The 22,552-nt window shown below is 48.4% G+C and overlaps 1 long non-coding RNA gene and 1 gene segment (V, D, J or C); one reads left to right on the top strand and one right to left on the bottom strand.

Moving 5' to 3' along the window:
- Window positions 1-2,871: 2,871 nt before the first annotated feature.
- On the bottom strand, window positions 2,872-9,216 carry LOC135975395 (uncharacterized). The gene is made up of 2 exons (XR_010592425.1): window positions 3,675-9,216; window positions 2,872-3,283 (listed from the first exon to the last, which is right to left on the bottom strand). It is a non-coding gene; the product is annotated as an uncharacterized LOC135975395 (long non-coding RNA).
- Window positions 9,217-12,923: 3,707 nt separating this feature from the next.
- On the top strand, window positions 12,924-22,016 carry LOC135975457 (Ig heavy chain V region C3-like). The segment is given in 3 exon segments: window positions 12,924-13,110; window positions 13,555-13,736; window positions 21,720-22,016. Coding segments are annotated over 3 exon segments (528 nt in total).
- Window positions 22,017-22,552: the final 536 nt, after the last annotated feature.

The following is a 22,552-nucleotide window of genomic DNA, read 5'->3' on the forward strand; positions in this document are numbered from 1 at the left end:
TATCCAAAGACTGAACCCGGGAACAAGCACAGGGAAGATTGTCCTCAGCACCGAAGGCTGGAATTTTCAAAGGGAGGGTTTGCCCACCCAAATCCCTTTCCAGCCAGCAGGAACTGAGTACCCAGCGCTCCTCGGAGGTTTGGGAAATCACATAGACATTCATTGATTCTATGTTATATCAGTTTCACATACATTGGATGTTACGTTCTGATAACCCAGATTTAGCATCTTACTATTCGAGTTTCCAGTGATCATTAAACTCACACTGAAGTGCAGATGGCTTTTAGCTCATGCAGTAGAGACTCACGCATTTAGCTCCAGCAGTCCCAGGTGCGATCCTGCCTGCCGAGAACCGGGGTCTGTTGTGGTTACACATGCAATAAAGGAGGTATACACATTCCACTGGGTAAGCAAGAAATGAAGTCCCCCTCGTGTCCAGGTGCTTTAGGGTTTTCCTGGATTGAAGCCCAAACCTCATTCATTTGCTCTGGCATCATCCGTGACTGTGTCCCTCTAAACTCTGAGGTCAGTTATTAATAAAGGCAGGTGAAGCTGAGGTTTAGTAAAATGATTTAGCAACGCCCACATGCAAATGAAGTAGGAAAACTGACTGATAAAGGAGACCAGGCGACCCTCACCGAAGAGCCGCCAGCAGAGGAAGGGTTACAGCTTTGCAGCCCACCAGGTTGTTGAGAGAATGAAAATGATCTGTCTGGGGGTCTTTTTCTTTTTGGCAGCTTTCTCAGGTGAGTGGATGAACCTACACGTGTCTGGCTAGGACAGCTGGGCTAGGACAGGGAAGACGGTTTTAAGACAAAGACGTAGCAATGTGATTCAGGGATTCTGAATTCGAAATCCTAGCTCTGAACAGATCACAGTGTGAAATTTTAAAGCCACCTAGTGGATTTGGATACCAATTTTCATTAATCTTTAATGGGAAGTAGGTGTCAAAATCCCTTAAACATGGGGATAACTGTACTTCCCTACTGCACAGAAGGGTGGTGTGAATAAATTAATTAGAAGATCAGAAACTGTTGTGAAGAGGATAACAGAAGGACGTGGATAAACCTGGGAAGAGGAGGAAAAGAATGGCATTAACTGGGTTTTTATGGTTGTTTATTGACAGGTGTCAGCTCCCAGATCCAGCTGACCCAGTCTGGGGCAGAAATCAAGAAGCCTGGAGAGTCTGTGAGGGTGACATGTAAAACCTCCGGCTACACCTTTACCAGCTATGACATTAGCTGGGTACGACAGGCTCCTGGGAAAGCACTGGAGTGGATCGGATATATCTATACCAGTAGCGGTGGCACTGGTTATGCCCAGGCCTTCCAGGGGCGATTCACCATCACCAGGGACACCTCCATAAGCACGGCCTATCTACAGCTGGGCAGCCTGAGAACCGATGACACAGCCACGTATTACTGTGCTAGGCACACAGTGACACAAACCACATCTACAGCAATTCAAAAACCCTCAATGAGAGAACCCCGGTCTCCGGCAAACACTGGAGCCTTTAGTCCCCCCAGAGATCATTTGCCCATGTGAACAGACAGGGGGCAATTCCTTCCCAAACTTCTTAGGCTCCTAACTCACTTAAACTTCATTGTAAGTAGATTTTTCTTCTAAGTCACTTCTCAAAATATGAATTAGGCTCCTGTGACACCGTCACCTGTCACAGCAGGAGAACGGTCCTGGGTGAATGTCCTAAGCACCATGCTATGGGGTATTTTGGGGAGGGGTCTTTCAAGCTCTCTCATTCAATCTGTTCCACTGTGACTAAATTAATACTCGTTTGGTCTGAAAGAGAATGGGATGCGCTGGGGGTGTCTGTACCCCAAATGTCAGCCTCCCCTTGACAGTGGAAGATATGGGCTCAAATCCCTGCTCCCACATCAGGCAGAGGGGGAGAAAATGACCCTGGCTCTACCATGTCCTAGGCAAGTGCTCTAACCACTAGGCTAAAAGCTAAGGGAAGCACCAACAAATCCTTCTCTGGCACAAGGGGGTTTGAGTGTGGTTTTGAATGTAAACAGCTGAGGCACCTATCTCCAGGAGAGGGCTGTGAATCCCAACTGGAGTGAGGCACCTAACTCCCTTTAGCAGGTGGGACTTAGGACCCAACCCCTCCTCAACATCTCCTACGGGGTAGGTCAGGCAGCTCCCCGTTCAGTGTGTTTTCTTTTGTAGATCCCCCTATCAAGCTTCTAAGTCTCCTCTACACATGCATGTTACCTCTAGGGCAGCCCCACCAGCCCAGATGGGGAATGGCAGGGGACAGCTCCTCTCACACCCCCCTGGTAGCCCCTTCTCAGCCACAAAGGCCAGTCCCAGCCAGTGTCTTGTCCAGGTTCTCCCACTGGGCCTCCTGGGTTTCAGCTCATCACACAACACTTCAGTCTCCTCCCAGGGGCAGCTCTGAACCAAGGTCCTTCCCCACCTCCTGAGCTTGACTTCAGCTCCCTCCCTTGTGAGGATATTGGGACCCTAGGCTCCTCCCTCTGGGAGTCCATATGTCACTTAAACCAGCCTCCCACCCTTCCTCGGCTTCTAGCATCCATTGTTATTGCTGCTTGCTCCACAATCTCTGTGAGAGTAAGGGGGAGACTTTTATGGCGGGGTGGGAGGTTGAGTCAAATCGCCTGGCCGCTGATTATGCGCAGCCAGACTCCCTGGTGATTAGAAGAGCACAGCTGGGTGCCCTGTGCATCAGAGAAGCTTTGAAAACCAGTTTCATGACTGCCCAGGCTACAGTGTGAGAGTTCTGTTTGTTTCTCCTTGATGAAAACCTGCCCACTTGGTAGACACTACTTCCTTGTAAGCCAACAGACCTCCCCGCTTCGATCAACGCTTTCAGAGGCAATAAAGTCATTATTGTTTCAAAATCATGCATTCTTTATTAATTCATCACACAAATAGGTGGATAACTGCCAAGGTAGCCCAGGAGGGGTTTGTGAGGTGGGAAGCACCGGGTGGGGTGGTGGAGGAGGGGAGGACCAGGCCACACTGCACTTCAAAACTTATTGAAGGCCAGACTTCTGTTGCTTGGGCAATCCTTTGGGGTGGAGTGGCTGGGTGCCCAGAGCCCCCCCACCGCGTTCTTGGGCATCTGGGTGAGGAAGCTATGGAACTTGGGGAGGGGGGCAGGAGGTTATACAGGGGTGGTCTGTGCTCCTGCTGCCGTTCCTGCAGCTCCACCAGACGCCTGAGCATGTTGGCTTGCTCCCCCATTAGGCTCATTAGCCTCTGGGACGGAGATGATGGGGGAGCATAGAAACATTTGCAGCTGCAGGAGGAAAAAAAGGGAGAGTAGTATTTAAAAAGATACATTTTAGAGAACAAAGGGAAGACTATTTCACACTGGATCAAGCGATTCACATTACACAGCACATGTGCTTTCCCCCTCCCCCCACTGCGTGGCTATTATCAGGGACGATCCCTCTCAACCAAACACAAACAGCTCAGCATGAACGGATCTCCACCCACTGCACGGCAAAGGCTTTTAGAGTACCAGACACGTTAACAGAGTTTTCCACAAGCTATACTGGCCACGAATGCATCCCAAGTCTTCAGGGCAAATTAATCATTAAACACGCTTGCTTTTAAACCATGTATTATCTTTACAAAGGTACACTCACCAGAGGTGCCTTCTCTGGCTTCATGGTCTGGGAGCTCACCTTGGGGGGGTGGGGAGGGTATTGGCTCCACGGTGATAAACAGTTCCTGGCTGTCGAGGAGAAGGGATTCTCCTCTTGCCTGCTGTGCGCTTGCCTGCTGCATGCACGGATTCTTCTCCCCATACAGCGATCAGATCCAGGACCTCCCGTTCGGTCCATGCTGGAGATCTTTTGCTATTCTGGGACTCCATGGTCACCTCTGCTGATGAGCTCACCACGCTGGCCAAACAGGAAATGAAATTCAAAAGTTCACGGGGCTTTTCCTGTGTACCTGGCCAGTGCATCTGAGTTGAGAGTGCTGTCCAGAGCAGTCACAATGGAGAATCACAGCTGGGCTCAGGGTTTCTAATGAAGCCCCAGTACACCCAGCTGGGGTCACTAATGAGCTCCGATGTTCCCAGCTCACCAGTGAGGCTGAGGAATAGCTGCAAAGTCATGGGCCAGGCAGAGCCCAGCTTGCTTCAAAAGGCCCATCAGCCTGTGACATCTGCTCATGTGTTTCATAGGGGCTGGAGGTGCCTAACTCAGGGGGTGGGATTGCACTGGGTGACAGAGTCTTAAAGTTAGGAACACCAGGCCTCAGCCTAACTCCCCTTTGTGGTTCTAGACCCTAAATTGGCAGATCGGCTCTTACTGGGATTTTCATGTGATTGATCCCATGGCCCTAAGTGATTTAGGAGCACACAGGTTCAATTAAAACTCACATCTCACCATGAACTTTCACCCCAACCCCTACACTGATTTTAAACCTTTATGATTTCAGGGTCTGGGTGTGGATCCCCCATTCCTAGTTCAAAGTGTCCAGCTTCAATCTTATTGCACTTTTGGAAGGTGTGAATTCAACAGCGGATGTTGTTATTTCGCTGTAAGTTTGTGTTTAGACCAGTCCTGGCTCTGGGATTTTAACCACAAGCCCATGTAGTCCCTCTTTGTGCACTTGATAGAAAATCCTGCAAATCCAGCCTTCTGTTTAAAGCCTGAGCTCCTGCAGACCCTTTCCAAACTACCTCCCCGCTTTCTGCAGCCCCGCATCTATTTCTCTTCATTCATCACCATTATTAGGTGTTCCTTCTCTGGATTTCTTCTTTTCCTCCCAGCTCCCTCAGGGGTGGTATTCTTACATCAAAATATTTACAGAACTAGACTTAGACTGTATTACTGTATGTATGCCTTGGGTACATTACTCACATGTTTTGTGTTTGCAGATGTCTAAAGCGATGTAGGGCTGGTGAAGGACTCAAAAAAAAACAGAAGACTCCTTAAAACTCTCCTGCAAAGACTCTGGGTTCACTTTCATTGGCTACTAGTTGAAATGGTACCTCAGGTTCTGGGGAACGGGCTGCAGTGGTTATCTGACATTAAGTACGATTCAAGTGAAACGTACTATGCAGATTTCAGAGTAGCAGCCGTGTTAATCTGTATCTGCAAAAAGAACAGGAGTACTTGTGGCACCTTAGAGACTAACACATTTATTTGAGCATAAGCTTTCGTGGGCTACAGCCCACTTCTTCGGATGCATAGAATGGAACATATATTGAGGAGATATATATACACATACAGAGAGCATGAAAAGGTGGGAGTTGTCTTACCAACTCTGAGAGGCCAATTAAGTAAGAGAAAAAACGTTTGAAGTGATAATCAGGATAGCCCAGTAGAGACAGTTTGATAAGAAGTGTGAGAATACTTACAAGGGGAGATAGATTCAATGTTTGTAATGGCTCAGCCATTCCCAGTCTCTATTCAAGCCTAAGTTGATTGTATCTAGTTTGCATATCAATTCAAGCTCAGCAGTTTCTTATTGGAGTCTGTTTTTGAAGTTTTTCTGTTGTAATATAGCCACCCGCAGGTCTGTCATTGAGTGACCAGACAGGTTGAAGTGTTCTCCTACTGGTTTTTGAATGTTATGATTCCTGATGTTAGATTTGTGTCCATTAATTCTTTTCCGTAGAGACTGTCCAGTTTGGCCAACGTACATGACAGAGGGGCATTGCTGGCACATGATGGCATATATCACATTGGTAGATGTGCAGGTGAACGAACCCCTGATGGCATGGCTGATGTGATTAGGTCCTTTGATGATGTCACTTGAATAGATATGTGGACAGAGTTGGCATCGGGCTTTGTTACAAGGATAGGTTCCTGGGTCAGTGTTTTTGTTCAGTGATGGGTGGTTGCTGGTGAGTATTTGCTTTAGGTTGGGGGGTTGTCTGTAAGCGAGGACAGGTCTGTCTCCCAAGATTTGTGAGAGTAAAGGATCATCTTTCAGGATAGGTTGTAGATCTCTGATGATGCGCTGGAGAGGTTTTAGTTGGGGGCTGAAGGTGACAGCTAGTGGTGTTCTGTTATTTTCTTTGTTGGGCCTGTCTTGTAGGAGGTGACTTCTGGGTACTCGTCTGGCTCTGTCAATCTGTTTTTTTCACTTCAGGAGGTGGTTATTGTAGTTTTAAGAATGCTTGATAGAGATCTTGTAGGTGCTAGTCTCTGTCTGAGGGATTGGAGCAAACGCAGTTGTATCTTAGAGCTTGGCTGTAGACAATGGATCATGTGGGGTGTCCTGGATGGAAGCTGGAGGCATGTAGGTAAGTATTGCAGTCAGTAGGTTTCCAGTATAGGGTGGTATTTATGTGACCATCGCTTATCAGCACAGTAGTGTCCAGGAAATGGACCGCTTGTGTGGACTGATCTAGGCTAAGGTTGATGGTGGGATGGAAATTATTGAAATCATGGTGGAATTCCTCAAGGGCTTCTTTTCCATGGGTCCAGATGATGAAGATGTCATCAATGTAGCGCAAGTAGAGTAGGGGCATAGGGGACGAGAGCTAAGGAAGCATTGTTCTAAGTCAGCCATAAAAATGTTGGCATGCTTTGGGGCCATGCGGGTACCCATAGCAGTGCCGCTGACTTGAAGGTCTATATTGTCCCCAAATGTGAAATAGTTGTGGGTGAGGACAAAGTCACAAAGTTCAGCCACCAGGTTGGCTGTGATATTATCGGGGATACTGTTCCTGATAGCTTGTAGTCCATCTTTGTGTGGAATATTGGTGTAGAGGGCTTCTACATCCACAGTGGCCAGGATGGTGTTTTCTGGAAGATCACCGATGGATTGTAGTTTCCTCAGGAAGTCAGTGGTGTCTCGAAGATAGCTGGGAGTGCTGGTAGCGTAGGGCCTGAGGAGAGAGTGTACATAGCCAGACAATCCTCATGTTAGGGTGCCAATGACTAAGATGATGGGGAGTCCAGGATTTCCAAGTTTATGGATCTTGGGTAGCAAATAGAATACTCCTGGTCTGGGTTCTAGGCATGTGTCTGTATAGATTTGTTACTGTGCTTTGTCAGGGAGTTTTTTTAGCAGACGGTGTAGTTTCTTTAGGTAATGCTCAATGGGATCAGAGGATAATGGCCTCTCAGTCAAACTCAGTCAATGCAGACTCAGTCAAAGGACAATTCATCATCTCCAGGGAGAATCCCAAGACCCTGCTCTATTTGCAAATGGGCAGATTGAAGACTCTGCCCTGTATTATTGGGCCAGAGACATGAAACAAAATCCACCCACAGCCAGGCAAAAACTTCCAGGCGCAGCACAGAGAGAAGTTTTCAGTGGCTAATGTTAACAATAAGATGTCCACGTTCCCTAAGGGAGTTAAATGCACAATTTGAGTTTCCAACTCCATTAATTGGCTTTGAAATTTAGCCTAGGTGGCCAACTTCTAGGCAAGTTCTCATTGTTGGCTATGTGTGTTTAGAAAGAGAAAGGGAGAGAGATTTTCCATGGTTTAATATAAATCCGCAGAGTCACTTTCAAAATCTAAATCAGCATTTAAAGAAAAAAAAAAACAATGGCTATTTTCTGGCTGACAAGACACAAAACACTCTCCAACATTAAATAAAGCTAAAGCAAGGTCCATGGCAGCAAATGTCATGTGTAAGAACGGGGAGAAATATTTCATAAAAAGTGACCCCGGAAATACTCCTGAGGACTTTCTCCTCTGGTACATGAGGCCGGGATTTTCAAAGCCAGGATTTGGTCACAAACCAAACCTGTGAAAAGACTGGAAAGTGAGAACCCAGCACTCCTAGGGGGTTCTGGAAATCACGGCTCACCTACACATTTCACCACAGAAGAGTGCTCATGTTCATAGCTTTGGTTATTGCATATCTTTTCATATCCATGGGTTATTTAATTCCAGTCACCCGATATCATGCATCTTAACATTAGAGCTTCCCATTTATCTCTAAACTTACACCGAAATCCCACTGATATCAGCATGGTTCCTGCTTTCCTGAACAGGGCCACCCAGAGGATTCAGGGGGCCTGAGGCAAAGCAATTTCAGGGGCCCCTTCCATAAAAAAAAGTTGGGCGGCCCTGTTCCTGAATGGGGGCATGAATTCCATTGCAGTGACCTAGCGACTCCCCATCAGTCTGTCACTCTGGCTCTGAGGTCATTTATTTGCCAAGGTCGGTGCAGCTGCGGTTTATTCAAATGCTTTAGCAGTGCCACATGCAAATGAAGTAGGAAAACTTCCTGATAAAGGAGAGCGATTGATCCTCTCTGAAAATCTGCCGGGCGGCCAGACAGTTGCTGTTGTTACACCACACAAGGTGGTTGGGTAGAATTAAAATGACATGTCTGGGGTTCCTTGTCTTTTTGGCAGCGTTCTCAGGTAAGTGGCGTAAACGTACAAGCAGTGAGTTAGGACAGCAGGTGTCGCATGGGATGGGTTTATGGATAAGATAGAATTACTGAGTCCCAGTCTTCTCTGTTTGAATCCTGTTTCTTTCACATGTGACTTGAAACCAGTCATTTAATGTGAAAAGTGGCCTAAGGGATCTGGGTGCCAAATCCTTGTTGGTTTTACTGGGAGCTAGGTGTTGAAATCCCTTAGGCATTTGGAAAATCTCAGGCTGAATCTCCTTGTGACTCAGTTTCCTACCGGTAAAATGGGGATAACACCATATCCCTACCTAGGCAGGGTGTTGTGGGGATAAATTCATAAATACACAAACTGCTCAGATAATTCTGCCAGTGTGTGTGTAGGGGGGGGGGGAGGGTGCAATAGAAGGACCTGGAAAAATCAAGGAAATGGAGAGGGGAAATCAAGTGTATTTTCTTTCTTCTTATTTATTGACAGGTGTCAGCTCCCAGATCCAGCTGACCCAGTCTGGGGCAGAAATCAAGAAGCCTGGAGAGTCTGTGAGGGTGACATGTAAAACCTCCGGCTACACCTTTACCGACTATTACATTAACTGGGTACGGCAGGCTCCCGGGAAAGGACTGGAGTGGGTCGGATATATCTATCCAAGTAGTGGTAGCACTAGCTATGCCCAGGCCTTCCAGGGGCGATTCACCATCACCAGGGACACCTCCATAAGCACGGCCTATCTACAGCTGGGCAGCCTGAGAACCGATGACACAGCCACGTATTACTGTGCTAGGGACACACAGTGACACAAACCATATCTACAGCAATTCAAAAACCCTCCGTGAGAGAACCCCGGTCTCCTGCTAACGCTGCAGCCCTCAGCCACCCCGGGGATGGTTACCCGTGTGAACAGACTCTGCGTAATTTTCTGACTTAGGGTCAGTGAAAGCTAATGGGATTTAGAACCTTAAGTGCCTAAATCACTTTTCAGGATATGACTGTTCCCGGGACACAGTGAATTATAACTGGAGGAGAAGGGGAACAGACCAATCTCAGCCCTTGGAGAAGCTGGGTGTGCCAGGAAGAAGCTGTAGGAAATGTGTGTCTGCCACAGGATTGGACCCGTTACCAGGGCGTTGTCCCCCTGCCTTCCCCCACAGCTCTGGGAGGGAAGGGAGCCCGGCTATTCGAACCTGTTAGCGAACCTCGCTGGGAGTGAGAGGAGCCAAAGGACCCACCAAACACAGGCGTCTTTAACTCCGTCTGTGGGCGGAGAGCCAGCCCTGGGGAAAAGTGGGTACCCAGGGAGTGCTAAGAGGGGAGGGCAGAGTGGGGGAGGTGTGGGGTGCTGAAAACAACCCCAGGTCACTGTTTGTACTCTCTTTCTTTGTCAAGCATTTTATATTCTCCAGAAGAAAACCATAATGTAGGAGCTAAATACTACAGTTCAACAACAAATATATCTCTAGATTCACTGGCTGGAGCACTGGACTGGGACTCAGCACATCCTGTATTGCTTCTTGCTTGGTCTTTGTGCAGTGACTAGGGCCATGGGTTCCTGATCCCTGACTGAGGGTCCTGCACAAAACCAACAAAAATCAGGATTGAAACATTTCTGTCTTACGGCCTGGATAAAACGTGCTCTGACCGATTTCCTGGTTGCACATTCAGAAGCTGCTGCTGGACGGGAAAGAGGAAGATTGCGCAAGGGTTACAAGCAGTTTGCCCAGCTGCGTGTTTCTGTCTGGATTTGTAGCACTGTGCAGAGGTGGGGACGGTGGTAGAGACCAAAGCCAATACCCAGAGGGACACCCTAGAGCTGCACTGACTAAAGCACTAGAAAAGCTCTGGCTATCAGTGCACTAGGTGGAAAAGAAAAACAACTGGTCATTCCCAGGATCCTGTGCTTGTGTGTCAGATGAGAACTCCACGGTACAAGGAAAGTCTGAACTCTAAATTCTCTCCCTATTGAATGAATATTAAAGGGTCTGTGGAACACCATCCCCCCCACCCCAGTACACAAGGAAATCCAGAGGATATAAATCGAACTCTCAGTACATTATAAAGCAGTCGGCTCTTTGAATCCCACTGTGTGCACTAGTGGTTGGGCGGCTGGATTGGGAGTCCGGAGACAGGGATTTTTTCCCGCCTCTGCCACTCCCCTGTTGCTGGACAAGTCCCTGCCATGAGCTGTGACCCTAGTTCTCCCTGCCCCCCTTTCCTTACTGAGGGTGGGGGGTTCAAAACCCAGTAAAAGATCGGGATGTCAATTCTTATTCACTTGGGCATCCAAATCCCTTAGGAGGCTTTGAAAAAAAATCTCAGCCCTCGGCTGTAAGAGCTTTGTGCACAGGATGGTCTCACAGGCACAAGGCCTTAAACCAGGGGAGGGCAAACTATGGCCTGGCCCATCAGGGCTTTGGATCCGGCCCGCGGGATTGCCACTCCCGTGGCGCCGTGGAGCTAAGACAGGCTCCTTGCCTGCCCTGGCCCCTCGTCACTCCCAGAAGCAGCCAGCACCACGTCCCTGCAGCCCCTGGGCGGGAGGGGTGGCGGGCATAGGCTCTGCACACTGCCCTCACCTGCAGGCACTGTCTCCTGCAGCTCCCATTGGCCGGGAACGGGGAACCGCGGCCAATGGAAGCTTCAAGGGAGTTACCCACAGGCAAGAGTAGCGACAAAGCCCTCTGCCCGCCCCGCCCCAGGGGCCACAGGGATGTGGTGCCGGCCGCTTCTGGGAGTGGCGCGGGGACACAGCAAGTAGGGAGCCTGTCTTAGCCCCGCTGTGTGCCCCTGCTACCCTGGAACCACCCCAGGTAAGCGGTGCTGGGCCGGAGCCCACACCCCGAACCCCTCCTGCACCCCACACCCCAAATCCCTGCTCTGAGCTCCCTGCTGCACCCCACACCCCTCCTGCACCCTAACCCCCTGCCCTGAGCCCCCTGCCACACCCTGCACCCCTCCTGCACCCCAAACCCCTGCCCTGAGCCCCCCATACACCCCACACTCCTCCTGTGCATCAACCCCCTGCCTTGAGCCCCTTCCTGCACACTGCACCCCCTCCCACACCGCAAGCTCCTGCCCCAGCCCTATATTCATGGCCCTGCATGCAATTTCCCCACCCAGATGTGGCCCTTGGGCCAAAAATTTTGCCCATCCTGCCTTAAACTCAGCTGGAGCCTCTTGGTGCTACAAACAATATGAGCCTGAAACCTTTTCTGTCAGTGACACGACAGGTGGAAATCCACCATTCTGAGCTCAGCCTCAAGGGCTGAATCCACATTTTCCATGTGGATCTTTACACAAACCCCATCAACCCAGCACTGCAGCAGCTCAAACACAAATTTATCCTCCTACCATGAAACCCTGCGATGGGGAGAAGTATCATTCTCTCCTTTTTACAGGTGGCAAACGGCAGCACTAGGGACCAGGTTTTATCTGGTATCTATGTATTTTAGTGTGAGATTCAGGCTCCTAAATCACTTTGGAATGTCAACGATGAGCACAGCAATGCCTAAACACCTAGAAAAATCTGGGCCTAAAGGCCACATTTATCAAAGTATTTAGGTGACTGAACAATCAGACAGGCCCTTTGTGGGATTTTCAGAATCAGATCGGTGCCTAACTCCCATAGATTTGAATAGAAGATAGGTACTTAGCGGGATGTTTAAGAGCACCTAGGCACCTATCTACTTCTTTATTGTCCTCAATATTTTTAATAGCCAGGCCCCAGTAAATAAAGGCTGGGATTGGCAGATGACCTAAAATTTAGGTGTGAAATTGCACTAAAACAAACACACACAAAATGAAATCAGTGTCCCTAACCCCTTTAAGTTGCTTTCTTAGAGTCAGAGATTTCAGGGCATAGTCTAAGCTCCTGCAAAACACAGGCCTGACAGTTTTACCAGTTTGAGATGCTCGGCTTGGCTGATCCTATGCTCCCAAGTGACTTCCCATTGCAAATGATACCTTCGCCAGGACCTTTCACCCATATCACTGCACTGCTGTTAACCCTTCTAGGTTGACGTGCCAGGCTCTGAGTGCATTCCTTTAGTCCAAGTGTTCTATTTCAAGCTTTAGTTTCCAAAGGTGTGAATTAAACAAATACACATCTGGGTGGGGAAATTGCATGCAGGGTCGGGGCAGGGGGTTGGGGTGCAGGAGGGAGTGTGGGGTGTGGGAGGGGGTGCAGTGTGCAGGAAGGGGCTCAGGGCAAGGGATTGGGGCAGAGAAGAGGCACGGGGCGTATGAGGGGGCTCAGAGCAGGGGGTTGGGGTGCAGGAGGGGTGAGGGCTCTGGCCTGGTGCCGCTTACCTGGAGTGGCTCCGGGGTGGCAGTGGGGGTAAGGCAGGCGCCCTGCCTGCTCTGGCCCCGCGCCGCTCCCAGAAGCAACTGGCACCATGTCCCTGAGGCCCCTGTGGGAGGGAGGGGCAGAGGGCTTCACGAGCTGCCCCTGCCTGTGGGTACTTCGCCGTATTTAAGTACCATTGAGTCAATGTGATTTAGTGTTTTCCTAGATTGGCGCCTACATTTCATTCATATGCTCCTGCATCCTCCATGACTGTGTCCCTCTAAACGCCAAGGTCATTTCTTTGTAAAGCTGAGGTTTAGTCAAATGATTTAGCAACGCCCACATGCAAATGAAGTAGGAAAACTGAGTGATAAAGAGATCAAGTGACGCTCACCGAAGAGCTGCTGGCAGAGGAAGGGTTACTGCTTTGCAGCCCACCAGGTTGTTGTGGAGAATGAAAATGATCTGTCTGGGGGTCTTGTTCTTTTTGGCAGCTTTCTCAGGTGAGTGGATGAACATACAGGTATCCGGTTAGGACAGCTGGGCTAGAATAGGGAAGATGGTTTTAGGGCTAAGACATAGCAGAGGGATTCAGGAATTCTGGATTCAAAATCCTAGAGCTTTAAACAAATCACATAGGACAGAATTTTAAAGCCATCAAGAGGATTTTGATACCCAATTTTCACTATTTTTAATGGGAACTAGGTGTCAAAATCCCTTAGACAGCTTGAGAAATCTCAGGCTGAGTGTGTGCCTCAGTTTCCCCTCTGCAAAATGGGGATAACTGTACTTCCCTCCTTCCCAGCAGTGTGGTGTGCATAAATTCATTGTTACATACAAACAGTTCAGATACTGCCATGAGGATGGCAATGGAAGGACTTGGATAAACCTGAGAAGAGGAGGAAAAGAATGGCATTAACTGTGTTTTTATTGTTGTTTATTTACAGGTGTCAGCTCCCAGATCCAGCTGACCCAGTCTGGGGCAGAAATCAAGAAGCCTGGAGAGTCTGTGAAGGTGACATGTAAAACCTCCGGCTACACCTTTACTGACTATATCATGCACTGGGTACGGCAGGCTCCCGGGAAAGCACTGGAGTGGATCGGATATATCAATCCGGGAAGGCTGCCAGCAAGAACAGAAAATGTAGCAAATATTTAATGTTTGTTTCTACAACACCCTCCGCCTGGCAAAGCGAGGTGACTCCTTTTGCTGGTGATTTTCTCCCATTGCCGTCTTTAAACAAGAAATATAATTACTTTATTTGCATATTCAACATCAAAGACACCTCAGAAGCTCCAAGGAGCTGAACAGGAATCAGAATGCATAAACTGTGCTTGGTTCTGGCATCTGTCATTCTTCTGGTTTTCAGAACTCAACCGCATTTATTTGTAATTATATCTATTGCAGTAGCACATGAGGAGAAGGCCCCGATTATATTGTGAGCTGCAGTTTATCTACGTAAAATATTGAAAATGGGATTGAAGGAAAAGAATTAGGATTTAAAGGGAAACACAAAACAGATGTAGAGGCTGAACTTTCCTGAACTGTCCAAGGGATTTGGATACCCAGATCCCATTCAAATCAATGGGGACTTGAGGTGGCTATTTCAAAGGTACAAATACTTGGGCATCAAAATCACATTGATTTATAATTGAGTTAGTGCTGTCTTGGATTCAATAGGATTAACCCAAACAATGGAGGAATTGGCTATGCCTACAACTATAATGGGTGATTCACCCTCTCCAGAGACAACTCTATCAGCACAACCTATTTAGAGATCAGTGGGCTGAGAAGTGAAGACACCACCATGTATTACCATGCGAACAGCACAGGAAAAGGAAACCCAGTCAGAGTTATGAAAAAAACAATCTGCAAAGGAAACCACAATCCCTTGGGCACATGGGAGCCCCTGGGGCAGCAGGAACCAGGACTCTGAATTCTATTTCTAAGGCGTATTGCACCCTGTAACTGGAAACGTATCTGCAGTGCACACCCCAATAGCGAAACACAAGCACTGTGATGTCCTACAAAAAAGTGATGGTGTTTTGGGTGCCTCTGGTTTTGGTTGCTCAAACTGGGACACCATAACAAGGACTGATTAATAGAACGCCCCAGGCATCCACCATCAGAAAGTCCAGCCTCTGGTAAGATGTCTCAAGTGGGTTATCGCAGAAGAGTGTGTCAGTTCTTATGTGTTGAGTGTGTGAAGACTAAATAAGGCTGAGATTTTGAAATCTGCCCAGATTTGAATGGCTAAACACGTAACAGATGATGTTAATATCAGTGCCCCCTTTGGCTTTCCTTTCTTTGTGTTGCATTTTATAGCCTCTGGAAGAAAAACTATTACCTGTGAGCTAAGTATTACCATTGAACCAAAAAGGGGGCTCTTGATTATCTGACTAGAGATCTGGACTGGGACTTCTGAGAGCCTGCATTTCTTCTTGCTTTGTCTCTGTGCCATGACTAGGGAATGGGTTCCTGATCCCTGACTGCAGGTCCCAGACAAAACAAACAAACAACAATCGGGATTGAAACATTTCTATCCTACAGCCTGGCTAAACCGTGTTCTGACCAACTTCCTTGTTACACATTCAGAAGCTGCCACTGAAAGGAAAAGTGGAAGATTGCGCACAAGTTACAAGCAGTTTGCATGTTTCTGTCTGGATTTGTATCACTGTGCAGAGGTGGGCACAGTGGTAAACATCAAAGCCAAAACCTGGAGAAAGAAGCCTAGAGCTGCACTGACTAATGCATTAGAAAAGCTCTGGCTATCAGTGCTTTCGGTGCAAAAGAAAAAGGATGGGGCATTTCCCAGGATTCTGTGATTGTCTGTCAAATGAGAACACCACAGTACAAGGAAAGTCTCCATTCTAAATTCTCTTTCTTTCAAATGAATATTAAATACTCTGTGGACCACCATCCATACACATAGAAACCCAAAGGATATGAATTGAAATCAAATTGTACTATAAAGGTTAGACCTTCACCTTCATTGACTGCAATGGAAGTACATGGATTTATACCATAAAATATATGGTCTGATCCACACTATTTAAATATGATAATCCAGAACACAAATCTGTCTATCCCCATACACACACAATCCATCCACCTACTTTTCCAGTACACACCCCTCTCTTTCTTCTCATAGACTAAGAGATGAATGACTGTCTCCATCCATCCTCATCGGAGATGGTCAGGAATTACTTCATCAGAAAATGCTGTTTAATCAAAACTGAAATTTGTATTGGAAGCATCTCAGTTTCAATTCAACTTTCATGGGGAAGATTTCTCAGGTCCTGGATGGAATTTCTGGTCAAAACCATAAGAGAGGGAGAAATCAAGACCTAATATGAGCCAGTATCCTAGTGGTTAGGACACTTTTGGGGGGATATAGGAGACCTAAGCGCAAATCCTTGTCGGCTTTATTCACAGCTGGGACTTAAAGCTGTCTTTGTCCGCTCCATGGTCCAGCCACCTGACAGTTCTGGGTTGGGTCTCCATTTTTAATGGAAATGTTTGAACGATCTCAGTGTTGTCTCAGTGTGAAATAAAATCAATTTTCTCTTTTTGGAAAAACAGAATTTGTTTTCCATACAGCCCAAATCCCCCTTAAACACTCATCTACCTCTGTCTGCCATCCCATATACACTTACCTGTCTGGATGAATGAACATTTAGAGTAAAAGTGTTTTCTGTTCCCTGTAATATGGCAACATAATTCAACACAATATACACACATTATATTCCTTATTGATGAGAATTTCTTGAGACGTTATCGCTTGGCCACCTTTAATTCAGACCTAGTCATGCAAAGTGCAAGATGGTTCTTTGAAGAAAATACACTGAAAATGTTAGCTATGCCATTCAAAACTGAACGGAGCTATTGCACTAAACTGGTGATAAATTCAAACTGGTTATTTTAAACATATCCTTGAATTTCATGATTTATGGAAATGCACTTCTCTCAATGCATCAGGATTAGAATACAACGCCGCATGCAAAAGCAAACACTGCATACAAACAGATGAGTTTCACCACGTATCTGTTGAGAATATTTCACTTTTAGGCAGATTTAAATGCATTTAAATAACTCACCTTAGAACCAGCAACAATGGAAACCTTTCAGCTACAGATTTCTTGCAATTCTCCTTGGACACTCAATATATTAGATCCTTAGTGTGGTGTGAATACTAAATACTGCAGCAAAACTCAACAGAAGTGCAACCAAACACTGCTCATCTAACAGCTCAGCAATGTAAGGATATGGTAGGGTGACCAGATAGCAACTGAGAAAAAACAGGACAGGGGGTGGGGGGTAATAGAAGCCTATATAGGAAAAAGTCCCCAAAAATGGGACTGTCCCTATAAAAACGGGACATCTGGACACCCTGGGACATGGGACTCTAGCATGGACCTGTGTAAAAGTGATAGACTCTGGTTGTTAATGTTTGCAGAACACTGAAGATTTAAGGTGTGTTATACCTGGTAATCATTGTTACCTTTATATGGCACCTCATTACCATTGATCCTCAGCTTAAAGACTTCACCTGGGAATTGAAAATTAGATCCTCATTTTCTGCCTGTGTGTTAGGAGAAACAAACAACGTACAAATTTTGTTTCCACAGGGAAAGAGGGAGGATCGGTGACTGAAAATCTTGCATTGGAACAAACATTCATTTGGGGGTTGACATAAGTAAACTATGAAACATCAGTTGATAAGAACTTTCCCTTTTTTTTTTTCTTGGACAATTTGCAAATAGCAAATGAGCAGAAACATTATGAGCTTGCAGTACCAGATTTGCCCTTTGGGGGTATCACTGAGCACTGAAGCACCCCTTCTTGGATTGTGTTTGCTAAGTCTTATTATTGTTTGATGCAGTTGTATTGCCTCACTATAGTGCAAACCTTTTCATGTAACCACAGGACCAAATCTCACACACCAGGGTCATTTTCCGGGTCATTCCCCCCCCCCCCCCCAAGTGCATTAGTGCTAAGGATCATAGGCGTGCACAGCACATTTCATTAGGGTGTGCACCCAGGGAGCCCCGCCCTAACCCTGCCCCCCTCCACTCCCTCCCACTTCCTGCCCCCTGAATGCCCCCCTCAGAACCCCCAACCCTCCCCCTGCTCCTTGTCCCCTGACTGCCTGCCAGGACCCCACCCCTATCTAAACCTCCCTGATCCTTGTCCCCTGACTTCCCCCTCCTGAGACCACCCCCCACTGTATCTGCCCCCCTAGGACCCTCCCCGCTACCTATCCCCTGACTGCCCCAAGCTTTATCCACACCCCCGCCCCCAGACAGACCCCTGGGACTCCCACGCCTATCCAACCGCTCCCCGCCCCCTGACAGGACCCCCAGAAATCCCGACCCATCCAACCCCCTCTGCTCCCTGCCTCCCCCAACCCCTCTCCACACCCCTGCCCTGACAGCCCCCCCCAGAACTCCCAACCCATCCAACCGCCCCTGCTTCCTGTCCCCTGCCTCCCCCAACCCCTCTCCACACCCCTGCCCTGACAGGCCCCCCCAGAACCCCCAACCCATCCAACTCCCCTGCTTCCTGTCCCCTGCCTCCCCCAACCCCTCTCCACACCCCTGCCCTGACAGGTCCCCCCCAGAACCCCCAACCCATCCAACTCCCCAGCTTCCTGTCCCATCTGTTCCAACCCCTCTCCACACCCCCACACCCCAACAACCCCCCCAACCCCCCCGCTCCTTGTCCCCTGACCGCCCCCTCCAGAGACCCCCCCCACCCCTAATGACCCCCCAGGACCCTCCCAACTGTCCAAACCCCTCCCCACCTCCTGGCAGCTGTGTCTAGTGCCTGCTCCCACCCACACACTCAGAGTGGCAGAGGAGGTTCCCTCTCCTTGGGCGGGAAGGTTGCCTAGTGGTTCAGGCACAGGCCTCGGGCTCAGGTGTTCTGGGTTTGATTCTCTGCTCTGCCACAGACTCCCTGCTAAGCCTTGGGAAAGTCACTTCATCTCTGTGTGCCCTAGATCCACCTGCCAAATGAGGCTAATGCTGACCCTGCCTCCCAGGCGAAATCCATTCATGGCTGTGTGATGCTGGGGGAAATGGAGATACCAACGTGGGTAGATTTGGGCTGAATTTCTCCACAGCCTGAGAGTGAGAGACGGCTCCAAGGGGGGATGGGAGAGAGAGGGGCTCAGGCCAGCTCCACACAGAGTGGGGTCAGGGCTTCAGCCCTGCAACTTTGGCCACTAGGGTGGCTGGGGCGCCTGAGCCGGGGACTTCAGCCCCACATCATCTGCCAGGGGCCAGGGCTTCTCCTGCCCCAGTGTGTCTCCTCTCCCCCTCCCCCGCCAGTGCAGCTCCTGCTGGGGTCTGGGCTTCTCCTCCCCTGCCCCAGCTCGGCTCTTCCCCCCCGGGACTCCTGCCGGTATCTGGAGCTTCTCCTCCCCCTAATCCACCACTGCACCCAGCCCTAGCCTCGCTGGGCTCCCTTGGGTCACCTGATGCCTGCTGTGGCGGAGTCGAGCCTGGCTGGCAGGGAGCAGCCACACAGGTGGACGCCGTGGCCATCAGCCCAAGAGATGTGGGGCGGCCCCAGGCAAGCGGGCCCTGGCTGGGTTGCTGCTGATAGCCCCGCACTCCCGCCCACGCCTCACCCTAAGGCTTTTCCTGAGACTCACTCGGCCCCTACCAGAGCAGGGAGGCAGGAAGCAGCTGAGCTGAGCCTGATCGCAGCTGCGCGCAGGCTGCCCCTAAGCTGAGGAGGCCCCACAAGCTGCCAACAGCGGGTCATCCCAGTGGGTGCTAAGCACCCCTATTTTTTTCCACCTGCAGCCGCAGCCTCCTCCCCTTCCCCCTCCCCCTGGACCCTCCAGGGCAGGGGGGAGGAGCAGCCTTTCCAGCCGGAGCACACCCGGCACACCCCGTGCGCTCGCCTATGCTAAGGATGGAAAGATCACACTTTAGTGCGGTCCCACTCACACATTGTTTATAGAGGACGAAGGAAATGGAACATAGAACATTCTACATCAGTTTAATAGGTTAAGGCCTGAAGGGACCATTAAACAATCTAGTCTCACCCCCTGCATAACCCAGTTATTTAACCCAACACCTTGTCTTTGGCTGAGGCACATCCTCCAGAAAGGCATCCAGGTTGGATCTGAAGACCTTCAGGGCTGAACATAAACCAAACCAGAACAAGCCTGCTTTAAACTGAAATCAGAGGGGTGGCAGAGGGTTTATTAACCCTTTTGCAATGGTTCAACTAACCCCGTTTAAAATCCCACCTTCAGTTAAACCTGCACAACTCGATGCAAACCCATTAGAGAGAGTGACTGTTCTGAGGGGCTTTTGCAGGCTGGGCTATTTATCTGTCCCGCGTCACTGTAGTGTCTGAGCGCCACACAGCCGTGAGTGCAGTCAGCCTCTCAACACCCCTGGGACGTAGGGCAATTCTACTATCCCCATCTTATACATGGGTAAACCGAGGCACAGAGCCCCAGGGTCACAGAGTTGGGGGTTGACCAGGGAACACATTCCCCATCTCCCAAGCCCTCGGGTAGATCCCAACCAAGACAGGATTCATCTGAATTCAAAGCTCAATCGCAGTATGCCCTTACACAGCTTGTTATTCAGCTATTGCCCCCCTCTCTGCAGCAGAGAGATAGGAAAGGAGCATGTGTGAACCTTTCCATGCCCATTGACATGACTGTTGGCTTTAAATGGACACCAGAGGGAGGCAAAGGACTAGAAAAGGGGATAGGGCTGCTCTGTTTCACAGCGATACAATTCACACCTGTTTTTGTTCTGAGGCAGAATTCACACCGAGGAAACCCCCTCGCATTGACCACATCCTCTCCTACCCCTGCAGGCTTCCCACAGCGGACAGACCGCTCCTGAAGTCAACGGGTTTTTGCCCACCCCACAAGCCTAGAGTTGGATAGTGAATCCCAGTCACCCCCCTACTTTCCATGTTCCCTGTATTCTTTTTACTCCTACACAGACAGTCCTTATTGGCTTGTATTTGTAGTTCGGAGGGTGCTTGAAACCGAATTGAAGTGGTCTATGCAAATCCAGTGACAAGCCAGCCTATTAAAAGGCAAGCAAACAGGAATATTCACTGAGAAAATTGGTACCCAAGTCATTCTTCACAAAGGTGTATCTGAGCTGTTAAAGGAGTATATCCCAAATCTCCAATATGATTCAAATTATTCTGATTTTCCTTTCACATATCTTTGCAGGTCAGCATTTTTCTTTCTTTTTTAAAGTTTAGTTTATGCAAAACTGAAACTGTCAGATGTTGGTGCTGAGAATTAAGATTTTGACTTTGACAAAAATTTGGAAGTACAATTGCCATTCAAATGAATTAGAGGTGCTTGACCAATTATCACTATATGCAGCTTTGAAAAATCACACCCTAGGGCTGATATATTTCCAAAGGAGCCTAGGGGACTTATACACCCAAATCCCACTGAAAGTCGGTGAGAGTTAGGTGCCTAAATGCCTTACACCACTTTGAACATCCCAATCCTAAATCTTCATTTAGACGTGTAATTGACTCCACCAGCTTCCATGGATTTACACTAGAGCCATTTTGTGCTCAAGCAGTTCTGAAGACATTTGCCTATTTAGATGCCCAATGTGAATTTAAGGCCAGATTTTTAAAGCTCTTTAGACACCTAAATGTGCAGACAGACACCTTTGAAAAAATCACACTAGGCCCCTAACAACTGGCCCTCACTTATTCCAATGGGAGTTAGACACCTCGGTGGAAACCCCACTAGGTCTCTACTGCATCTTTAGGCCCATAAAGACCTTTAAATATCAGGCCCACAAGAAAGCTTGAGTCAAAAGTTTGAAAAGTGCTTAAGTGAGTTAGGTGAAAAAGTCCCAATGAGCCAATGGGATTTAGGCTTCTGAGTCTTTTAAATGCTGTTAGAAATTAACTTTAGGCCCAATGTTGGGATTTCCAGAGACCCCAAGGGAGTTAGATGCCGAAATCCCATTGAATTTCAATGGGATGTGGACACCCAACTCTTCCGAAGTTTGACATGCCCAGCCCCAAGAAATGAAAATCTTGGCTACTTTCTTCAAGAATATTAGCTACCTTAATTCTGTCTTTATGGGGATCAAGGCAGACGTACAACTAGCAGAGTCCAGAGGAGATGTGAGAAAGCCCAGAGGCTCTCTCTGCCTCTCCTGCAAAGCCTCCGGGTTCCCCTTTAGCAGCTACTGGATGAATTGGGTCCATCAGGCTCCTGTGAAGGGACTGGCATGGTTGTCCACGGTTACCAGTGATGGCAGACAAGCCTACTACTCCCCGGCTGTTCTTGGGAGGTTCACCATCTCCAGGGACAATTCCAGCAGCCTGGTGTTCTTACAGACGGGCAGCCTGAAACCTGAAGACACTGCCGTGTGTTACTGTTCCTGACACACAGTGAGGAAAACCAGGTTATTGTCCTTGCAAGAGCACATCAAGCATGTGTTTGCAAAGGGAGGGGAGGTGGAGCAGAAATACAGAAGAAGCTGAGAGGTTTTTGGTAGGATTGTGGCAGGAAAAAGAAGTCACTGAGCAGAGAACAAATCCTGTTTACACTGGCAAGGGAAAAATAAGTGTAACTCACTTTTAAATGTCACAGAGGTAGGTGCCTTTTTCAAAAAAAAATCTCTGACCAGGTGAAGGGCCCATATGATAGCAGCAGAGAGCGGAGAATGAAAAATGTGATGGCTATTCCACATCTGGCAGCAGTGGGGCAGGAATTATCGAGGAAGAATAGATAGAAATATTTGTGGGAAACATTTGGAGATCCCATGGGGGACTGGGAGATATAGGAAGGCTGTGAAAGATGCCAGGAGGGCCTAGAATCCTATGTCAAGATTTCACGGTGGTGCCTTGCCTCTTCGCTTTCTGGAAGGGAGGAGAAGTCAGCAGCCCTTGACTTAGTCCAGAGATAAAGCCCTGGAAAC

This window comes from Chrysemys picta, chromosome 13, assembly GCF_011386835.1.
Source record: "Chrysemys picta bellii isolate R12L10 chromosome 13, ASM1138683v2, whole genome shotgun sequence".
In the NCBI taxonomy this organism is placed as follows: domain Eukaryota; kingdom Metazoa; phylum Chordata; order Testudines; family Emydidae; genus Chrysemys; species Chrysemys picta.